Raw genomic sequence first — 11,550 nt, forward strand, 5'->3', positions numbered from 1 at the left:
GGTGAATGTTAAAGTTTTTAATTTATAAAATTATTTAATTTGATAAAAAATCGTTAATCGCCTTTTTACACTCTCTTTACTCAACAGTGATTTGTTTTCGATTGTTAAAATTCTAACGTGTGACCTCTATCCGTTCTTTTTCGCGTTCACTTGAAACTAAATTTCTTTAAGTGCATATTAAGAGCGGTCATTCCGAATCACCTGCATATTATTAAATTGCATATTCAAATACATTAATGTTGTAATTTTGCGTATAAAAGATATTTAAAATAATAGAAGATCGTTACTTTCAGTGACTTTTATTAAATTAATTTTTCAAAAAATTTTAAGTTATTTTAGTTGGAAAGCTCGAGGCTCTATAAATTTAAAATTTTTTTACAATAAATATAAAGAGTATGTGACCATCATTTCTAGCACTTCATCGTAAGTCGATTTAACGTTTACTTTGACAAAAAAATTTAAAATTTACTTAAATGTTTCATAATTAAGTGCTTAAAAATTGTTTTTAACAATAACAAGAATAGATGGTACATATTTCTTAAAAAAGGAAAATCGTGAAAAAATTCTGATATAATATTAAATTAATATAAACTATATAATATAATTGAATATTATTGCGGAATGGCTATGAAAAATTAAAAAAAATTATTATAAAATCTATCTGATAAGATTGTGTTTTGTTGCACATTCAAAAAAAAAAATCGCGTTTTCTGCTGAAAATTTGACAAGAATTAGTAAGAAAATTTACAATTTTCATTGAATTTTAATGACCCAAGTATTCTTATCTCCCCCCCCCCCCAAAGAAAAAAAAATAATTAAAAAAAAAACTGAAAATTAAATGAAAACTAAATTTTAAAAAAAATTATTAACGTATTTTAAAAATAAGGAATAAATATTATTCTGTATTCAAAACCGTTTTTTTTTAAATTAAAAATCAAATATACATAAAAAAAATACTATAGTATTAAATCAAAATTTTTAGTGGCTCTTTAAAAGCGGGAAATTTTGTAAAATTGTAACTTTTGGCTCTTTCATTTCAAAAGGTTGCCGACCCCTGCCATAGCCCAAACCAGCACCATATCCGAGTCCAAGACCAGCATGGCCAATAGCTCCCCCGTAAGCTACTGGAGCAGCAGCAATCATTGGAGCGGCAATACCATGTCCCATCATGGGTGCAACATGAGCGATGGGTGCAGCATGAGCGATATCAGCTGGGGCGGCGTATGGACTAGCGATGACAGCAGCGGCTGGTGCACTGTGAGCGGTACCAGGTTCGTTGGTCTTGACAACAGCTCTGAATCCATGTCCATCAGCAACGTATTCAACCTTTCTTGCTCGTCCATCGATGTCAGCGAGAGTGTATGATCCCTTCTTGTTTCCATGAGCATCTCCTACTTCTGATCTGGAGTTGGTGGCGCCTTTACCGTCCTTAATGTCATATCCGAAAGCATAGTTTCCATGTTTCTAGAAGAGAAATTTTATGTTAATTGAAATTTTACTTAATACTTAGGCTGAATTAAAAATTTGCATAACAATATATTGATTTATAAAAAAAGGCAGACAGTAGAAATTCATTTTAATAATAAAACTTTTTATTAATAAAGTGTATTAATAAAGCGTTTTGTAAAAAGAAATATTCCTTTTTCATACAGACGAAAAAATAGTTTTGAAAATGTGAAATTTAATTTATTAAACTATATTAAATAAGAAAAAAGTTTATGAAATGAAGTAAATAAATTAAAAGGAATAAACAGGCATTCTTAACAACCCTATTATAGTTTATCATTATATTATTACATTTTATTTTTACGATTACATATTATTACTGCTACATTTTTATGTACTAATTTATTTTGTTATCATAAACAATGACGAATTTGTTCTTAATCTGAGTACAAAATTTTGATTAATAAAGCAAAAGAGAATAAATGTATTTAAAAATTGTCAGGATAGTAAAGTATATCAATTATTCAAATTATCGTATGTTTTTACAAAATATAAATATCTGCAATCACGTTGCTAATTGAAAGCATTATTAAATTTTTATGTATATATGTTATTTCTTTATTAAGCCTACTAATTCGACTGAACAATAACCCCCTTTATAAAAAAAAAAAAAGTAATTACTAAACTTACATCTTGTACTTGAGAACGAGCGTTCACCCCGGTGTTAATCAAATGAATTGGAGCCAATAGCACAACATTATTATGATTTAAGGATTTTCTAAATGCAGTTATCACAAATTGTAATATCACAATTTGAAGAGATATGGATCTATAAACAGCATATGTTAATGTATGGAAGCCAAAGATTGCCTCTTTTATTTGAAAGTAACATAAAACTTTTACGGATAGCTGTTATTTCTTTTCAAGTTTATTTGTTCGAATGTACAAATGACCTCGATCATAAAAAAAATCATTACTAAACTTACATCTTGTACTTGGGAGCGAGCACTCACTCCAGTGTTAATCAAATGAACTGGAGCCAATAGACTGGCGTTGGCAACTCCAAGGACTAAACAAAAAGCAGCTACCTAAAGAAAAGAAAATATATGTTTATATATATTAAAAATAGATCAGTTAGTACTTATTTATTGAACAATAATAAGATCATTGGGAAACAACAACAAATTCGGTTTCTGGCATCCCTTGTATTTTCTATGTAAAAATAATCAACATATCAAGTATGCTTGAATATGAGTACAAGTACTTTTTCAATTAGTTTGAGGGTAAAAATTGCAAAATTTGATGCAGTCAACTATGAAAATTGTATATTTTTAATTGTCTCGTAGAAATAATCAAAAAGCCCTTAATTTAAAATAAAAACATTAGTTTTAATCAGTCATATTTAAAATTTCTTTACTGATGAAAAATGACTAAAAGGAATTAAAAATTTTTGCTTTGCATATTGCTGTGCCACGTTTATCTCTCTAGTATTATAAGCTTTCTAAAATAACAGAAAATTTAAAATACTGTTTGACTAAACTTTATCGTTACATCACTTTCTCAAAAAATCAAAGCATTTAAAGATATTTCACTTAAGACTCTTCCGAAATAAGAATTCTGGAATTTAAAAAATAAACGGTCAATTTTTTTTAAAACGTACTTGTAGAGTTATTGACTAAACAAAACTTATTACAGTTTTAGCTAGTATATTTTATTGCTTAATAAAATATTTTTGAACCTGCGCAATCATTATTTTTTTTTAAAAAAGATCAAGTGCATTATTTATAGGTTCTAAAAAAAACAAGTTCTCATATTTTGCTTGCAAAAAAAGTCAATATATTTTAAAAAGTAAAACACGCCAGTAACAACAATTCATTAGCCAAAGGAGTAGTTGAGGGATAAGGTTCCTGAAATCCGTGATCAATGGCACGGTGATGAAAATATGTTCAACATTACACGCTGTCCGTTTTACTTTCCATACAGACTAGTACCCATCAATCTGAAGTTAGGTCACAAAACTAAGTCAAATTAGCTTGACCTCTAGCTCTTGAAGTTTGACGTTTAACATTAACTTTTATTGTGATTTGACGAAAACTGTTCATTGCCTTAACCTATGTGCCGCTGCGACTTAATTTAACAGTAATAAAAACGAGATTATAAAACCCACCGAAAATGCCGCCATGATTTGTGTGCAAATTGTAAACTCCTTTTATCGTTACTTTTATTTTTTAAAGATTTTATGTAAAATCAATTTACAATGAGAAAATAATTCTAGTAACATTGCCGTTCTAAATAGTAATGACATTTCTGGTAGAATAAACCCAAATTCTGGCTATTAAACTAAAATATGCAGTACTTAAACCCTTCCTTTGATAATTTTTCAATTCACATAGTAGCGATTTTCCGAAAATTCTGTTATTCAAAATTTTTATTACTATACAAAAATGAAAAGAAATATCTAACCAAATAAATGGTATTTATGTTACCCTTTAGGGAATCATAATAAAATTTTATATCATTTACCAAATTTTATCACGCATTATAAATCAAGTTGTATTATTAATTTTATCACAATCAGTACCAAAGCACTTTTGTAAAAATTACCGAGATATTTGGTGTTCCCAGACAGCCAGAAGGATGTAAATTTGACAAATTTTTTTCAGTTTTGACAGTACTTTTTTTAATTGTCAGTGCAGAAAAAATGATATTTTTATATAAAAATTCTTCGATTAATTATTAGTTTATAAAATATGTACTATTAAATGCGCAGGCATCTGCTATAGTAATTCTTAAGGTAAAATAAATTATCCCTAGTTATTGCGAGTGATATACATTTGTTGAACACTAGTTTTAATAGTAACAAGCAACCTAAACCTTATTTTAACAATTTTTACTGAAAGAATAATTAACTTCCAATAACTTCACGTTATTTTATATTTATCCTAAGATTGTCACTTTCGTTATAGTTTGAATCAGAAGAACGTAAAAGACTAATAAAAAGCTGTAATAATTATAAAACAGTAACTCTTACCTTTGAGAACATGTTTACGCAGGAATCAGTCTGATACTACGAATGAGGTATTTTTCTTATGCTTATATACTTAATGAGAAAAGCAAACAAAAACACTCCTGAAAGCCTACATAAACAAATTTCCCATATTTCTCCATGAAATTTAATAAAAAAAATTCTATAATAATTAGTGATTGACATTGGAGAAATTCCTATTTAAATTAGATAAAAATCTGCTCACTACACTATTCGAGGAAACAGAACAAGCTTCAAGTCCTTGGCGAACGTCGCTAACTAATTCGAAATCAATTAAGTAGTTAAGAAAATATTTAATTATCGTAGGAGTGTAATGATTTATCAAAATCAATGAAATGAAATAGAATATTCTGTTTTTTGTATGACTTTATTTTTTTAGTATTTTTTAAAATATTTTTATTTTAACTTAAATTTAAATTTATGTACTTTAATAAAAATTAATAAATAAACAGGCAAAATAAAACCCAAAATATCTATCAAAAATAAAATGCGTAAAATGACAAGTTGACTACATGATTTACTTGTTAAATAGGTCAAATTCTTTTAGTGTTTCTTATTTAGTATGGATATTTTTATTTGATTCGTTAATTAAAATACGCCTGTGACTAGACTTAAATACTTCTGAATAAAAGGTTTTAAATGGAATATAGAAGATGCAAATAGCCAAAAATTATAACGACAATTGTAAAATAATGAAATAAAGAGTTTCTAAATTTTCTATTATATAACATGTTTTCTCTTAAGTTAGAAGACAAAAAATTAGTTCTTAAAACTCAATATTTTATTTCAAAATCTTAATAAATGACAAATACGGAATATCGAAAAATACATTTCAATCCCATGATACACGGTTCTTTTTAAAGATATTTCCAAAAAAGTAACTCACGGAAACTAATTTTTTCGGAACTTACAGAGACTGATTTTAATGCATTCTTTACTATATGAAACCTAAATGCATTCAGTTTAAAGTTTTAATATTTATTATAGTTACGCCCCATTTTTGTATAAACAAGCCAATTTTTTATAATTCATAATTTATAAATTATGCATAATTTTTTTTTAAAAAAAAAGCTTTAATAAACAGGAACAAACCCACCTAAGAATTGAAAAATAAATTAGTATTTTATGGTTTCTTACAGTTCTCGTCCTTATCAGCAAAATTTCGTCCCGAGTAATGGACAACTATCTTGATAGAGGAATTTCAGGAATAAATCTACAGCACATTCTTCATATATACTGTAGTCAATCTGTAGTACTGTATCTACTTCTACTGTATCTACTGTACAAAGTAGTCAGGTAAAGATAATTACTATACAAATTCAGCTTAATCTAGCATAAATGTAGCAAATATTGCAAATATGTATTTAAAAATAGTTCTTAAGAGCTTTAAATCACTTAAGTTTTATTTGAATTTTATACAATGATGTTTAAAAAAAGAGTGAAATAAATCCTTTATGCAATAAAGACCTGTAATCAAGAAACAGAAAAATAATTGTTTACTATTTATTTTAGGGGCGTACTCTCAAATAAGTTTTGTAATTTTGATAGGAATTAAGATTCGAGATGTTTAGAAAAAAATGAGATCATTCATTTCCAAATGCTTTTTCTTTTTTCTTTTTTTTTTCAATTGTGAGATTTAAAAAAACCATCTGAAGATACCGTGGTAATTTAAAGTAATAATATTAGTGATTAATTCCTTAAAATGATATGCATGAACGTTTGAATGGCAATTACATTTTTTTTTTTCAAAAATGCTTTAAATAATGAATATTTAATGAAGTAAAATAAGTTATATTTAATAAATGTAACAAATTTAATGTGTGAAATAATTATTAATGTGAGAAATAATTATCAGACATAATTATTATAATAATTATTAGGCATTATTAGACATTATATATATGTATTTAACTTTAGAAATAATTATTTGGCATATTAGAAATAAAATAAAGATTCGTAAAGCTATGTGCTAGCCTTTTCCAATTGTTCAGAAAATTATCTTTACTATAAAATAGCTTTGAGATTTTTCCATAAAATCAACTACAGGAATTAAAAAACTTAATTTACAAAATAGTTAGAAATAAACATTTAGTTTTTTTGCTTTTTTTTTTTCAATTTATAATTATTGGCAAAACAACATCATATTTAAGGTATAATTTGGTTTATATGTTTGTTTACATACAATAAATAATTTATTATTACTAGCAAGACAACATCATGCTTAAGTTATAATTTAATATGCTATGCATTTATAAATTTTATAGTGTATAACATTGTTTAAAAATAAATTCAACACATCACTTTGCAATTTTAATAAAATGAATAATTAAGTATTGTTTTTCTTATTTCTTACACAGTACAGCCCTGTTCATACGTTCTTCATCTAAGCTTAATACATCGTTTCATTGCCTTTCATGTACATTATTAATACATGCGATGTTAAAATAATTCGAGTATACCATGGAAAAATACAAATTATCGGTTATACGTTGTTTTTGTTTTTTCATTACTTTCAATGCATAAACATTTGCTCTTCAGTCCTGGAATCCAGAAGCACTTAGTAATGTACAAAAAAAAAAGAATATTTTTTCCTAAATGTCAACAACGTCCTAAACAATTCCTAACAATTTCCTAAATGTTAAAATGTCTACAATGTAGGCAAGGGGTCTGAATCAACCTTTTTCCATTTCTCAGTTTCAAGTGTACAAAAAAAAAAAAATAGGGAAGAAATTTTGTTTAAAAAAGGTCAAAACATATCTGAGGAGCAAAAAACTGAGGAAAAATTTAGTAGGATAAGCTTTATTATTTTTGTATCAGGAAGACATATGAGCCACTATTTTCGAAAGTGGAATAAGTACATTTGAAGCAAAACAATCGTTTACCTATTTTTTTACTACAATATTTAATCAAATTATGGTCTTAAAAATATGCCGAAAATTGAATAATTGATTTGCCAACATTTTGAAATTAGTTGTTTCAACACTGATCCTCATAAAAAGCTTTCAAAATTTACTTATTGCTGCATTACTTTAAATATGGGAGAATTTCGGATGTTTGTTGATGTTGGAAATTGAAAAGAGTATAAATAAAAACACAAAATGTCAAAATATAATTAAAGAATCTAATTCACGAATGCTTTTCGACAAATCCATTAAACTAGTCGATAATCCTGATTTACAGATAAAATTGTCTATTTTGCGCACATTTTGCTAAAAAAGAATTTGTTTCATGTAGAAAATTTGCTTTACAAACCCTTTAAAATTAAAATGTGTAATGCAAAAATTGGAAAAATCATCATTAATAATAATACGTTTCTTTTTTCTTACTTGTATTTTCCAATCAAATGTTTTAATTTTTTAATTATATTTTTCTCTGTTAAATTAAACATGAATTATTCAATTAAAATCAATATCAAAATTCAACAACTAATGAAGGGTTTGATATTAATTAGCGATTTGTAATCATGGAAACAATTCTACTGTGGTTGATTTTGAAATCATGGAACAAACTCAGAGGTACATCATAAGGATTAAGAGTTGCATGGGAATCCATGACAGGAAATGTTATCAGGCGACACTAGGGGCGAACCCTTATTATGATCTATTTTTGCGTGTACCTCTGAACAGATACTTTTATTTATCAATATTTTTTTTAATTTAAATATTTTCTAATAATTATTCCCCTATATTAGAAATTTCTCGGGAAAATGGTTAAGTAACAATTTATTTAATTTCTATTTTACCATACTCAAGCAAAACAGTCAAATAACCGTAAATAAGATGGTATTCAAACTGTTAACTTTGAGAAAAATCGTTTATTAACTGCTTTCATCTAATACGGTTAAACAACCAGAATCTCATCTCACCAACTAATCCGAACTTATGAAGCCACTTAGTTCCTTGCAGCTGAGTACATAATTGTAGCCGAGAGGGCTATCTCTCGTTAATCTGTTAATTTCATGGCCGAAAGAATGGGAGTTCGAGTCCCATCGTTGACACCACAATATATCCACTATTCTCTGAAACACATGAAAAGTTTTCAGAGTCCTGCATTCCCAAATTTGCGACCCTGGACTATAAGAATATGACACTCTCTTTCATGCATAGATCCCAGCACTATAAAGTTGCTTAATACAAAATACTCTGCTGCAAAAACTGATTTCCCATCTCTCACGATAGGTGAAACAACTAGATAAACTAATTAAACCACATTCCATTTTTTATTTGATAAAACACATCTCAGCCACAACCTAACTCCAATGCCCATTAACCAACGAAAAGCCTACCACCGATTTAAATTTCTTTTTCGCACTTTTGGAAATCATCATTATTACGATTATATTTGTAAATGGTTAAAAAACCGTACAGTTTTGTATTTCTGGATTTTTTAACCATACAAGTTGTAAACAGTTTCAAAACGATAAAAGTGAAGAAAATTTTTTTTTTCTGTGAGCTTCACTGTTAATTAGATGGACAGACTGCTGCCGCTCATTTTACCGTAATTTTAGAATGAAAATTCTGAGTGTCGGAATTCGCATTTAAATTGGTACAGCGTTATCTGTTTTATCAAAATAAGTGTAATTATTTGGCGACTAACTGCACAAGTTCGCCAAATCATTAAATTACGATGATACAGCAATTTCTGAGTCTATTATTTGAATGTAAGTATTGACAGTTTTTAATAAATAAAAAAAACTAACAGAATCAAGATAGTATACATAAATAAAATTATCTCTTCAAAGGCACACTTAGAAACAATTCATAACACGGAAGCGCCCCTGGAAGCATTGACATTTCTGTCGATGATATACAATGACATTCATGTGACAAAGCCCTTCACTCCCTTCAAAGCTTCCCCATTATTTCAGAATCACCCTATAGATATGCAAGATATGGCTTACTTCTTAGGGATTTCAATTTGATATTTGAAATTTTTTATTTTAACTAGCATTCTTTATTGGAAATATATAAATTAATTTTGATATAAATATATTACAAAACTTTTAGCTTTATTAGATGAAACTATTTATATTTACTGCAAAATTTTCCTTGTTTTTTGTTATATTCAGTTTTTTCTGTAAAAAGAAACCAATATCAATTAGGAAATACTTGTTTTGTCTCACACGTAACGCATAAAATTAATTAAAATATTTGTCGAAAATATATCTATGCCTAAAATATTTCAATACTAATTGTGTATACGAAAATGATAATTTTGTTTTATTCATAAAAAAAATTTATGAGAACTTACTTTTTTTTATTTGTTTCTAATAGTTGCGCAATCACCCTAAAACTAATTAAAATCACGTTGTTCCTTTTCATATTCAGTTTTTACTGTTAAAAGAAACCAATATGGATTAAGATATACTTGTTTTGTCTCACACGTAACGCATAAAATTAATTAAAATATTTGTCAGAAATATATCTATGCCTAAAATATTTCAATACCAATTGTGTATACGAAAATGATAATTTTGTTTTATTCATAAAAAAATGTATCAGAACTTACTTTCTTTTATTTGTTTCTAATAGTTGCGCAATCACCCTAAAACTAATTAAAATCACGTTGTTCCTTTGAACGAATCTTTTAAATAACTCCATCGCTACTACAATTACACTTTGTTATAATTTTACCATTAAGTGCAATTATACTTTGGCGTAACTACATCACTAGTGTAAATTGCACTTTCAAATGTATAAATCTCTAACTTCAATCACATTTTCAAATGAATAAATAAATCACTAACAACAGAAGCACTTTGAATTAGCTGTATCACTAACTTCAATTGCATTTTTAAACAAATGCTACACTAACTATAATTACACTTTGAACTAACTAGATTACTTGAAAACTCACTTCATTATAGCTGCATCACTAACATCAATACACTTTGAAACAACTGTAATAACTACAATTGAACTTTGAAATATCCTCTACGCTAATTTCAATCACACTTTGACATAGCTAAACCTCTAACTACAATTTCACTAACCTCTACACTAACAACAATTTCATTTTGAAATTTCTAAATCACTAATAATGATTTTACTTCACACGGGGAAAAAAATTCTGGCAGAATTACTCTACCAGAATTCTTTGTAATGATATTTCTAGAAAAAAAAACATAATTCTGGTTTTAAAAATAATTATACGATATATAAACCAGTCATTAAGTAGTTTTTCCGTTCATATGGAAACGGTTTACCGGAAACTCTGGTTTTCAAAATGATAGCTCTTATTACCAGACTTTTAGAAAAAAATACAAAACTGAAAAGTAAATGTATCCAATTAAATAGTTTTTATGCCATAATCTAAGATAGCATGATAAAATAACCAAATTTCAACACATTTGCCATATTATATCATAGATTATAAAACCACATTTTATTGTTAATTTTACGATGATCACTCCTAAGCTCGATTAAAATTTCCGAGCTTTTTGGCGTTCTCATAGAAGCCAAAAACACGGTAAATTTTACCATATTCTGTTAGTTTTCATAATTTTTTTTTCAGTATATTGTAACTATATCGCTAACAGGAATTTGCTTTGAAATAACCTCATAACTGACTACAATTACCTCTTCGTTATAACTATAATTACTCTTTAAATCAAATGCATAACTAATTAAAATTATAAAAATAATAATAACGCTTTAAATCAGCTTCTAATAATGTTATTTAATTTCCGTTAATCTTTAAAAGAAATGGTTCAATAAATTAAAATTATTCAATACGTATCCTTCAAGTATATCTATCCTCCGGCTATCAATATCATCAACCATATAGATTACGCATAAAAAATAATAATAAATAGTAACGCAAAAGGAGATCGAGGAAAAATGGATCGCATATTTAATTCAATCTCAACGCTTTGCATGGGCGTGGACAAGTTTTAATGTTGAGCAAGGACGTACTTTCACCAGGTACAATAGCGGGATTTATTTCTTTTTTAAGAAATAAATAAATAAATATTTTTTAAGAAAGAAATAAACTGAATTTATTTCTTTTTTTTTTCAAATAGCAGGATTGAAATCGTATTTAAAAGCAACCAGGCGATG

At 27.2% G+C, this 11,550-nt stretch overlaps 1 protein-coding gene across 1 annotated transcript; it reads right to left on the reverse strand.

The window, feature by feature from the left end:
* Positions 1 to 787: 787 nt before the first annotated feature.
* Positions 788 to 4,602, reverse strand: LOC107444964 (adult-specific rigid cuticular protein 15.7-like). Its single transcript, XM_043056198.2, has 3 exons — positions 4,478 to 4,602; positions 2,433 to 2,534; positions 788 to 1,464 (listed from the first exon to the last, which is right to left on the reverse strand). Exons 1-3 carry the CDS (start codon positions 4,487 to 4,489, stop codon positions 979 to 981), a joined length of 600 nt encoding a protein of 199 aa, XP_042912132.1. The 5' UTR covers positions 4,490 to 4,602; the 3' UTR covers positions 788 to 978.
* Positions 4,603 to 11,550: the final 6,948 nt, after the last annotated feature.

This window comes from Parasteatoda tepidariorum, chromosome 6 (genome assembly GCF_043381705.1).
Source record: "Parasteatoda tepidariorum isolate YZ-2023 chromosome 6, CAS_Ptep_4.0, whole genome shotgun sequence".
NCBI classification, from domain to species: Eukaryota; Metazoa; Arthropoda; class Arachnida; order Araneae; family Theridiidae; genus Parasteatoda; species Parasteatoda tepidariorum.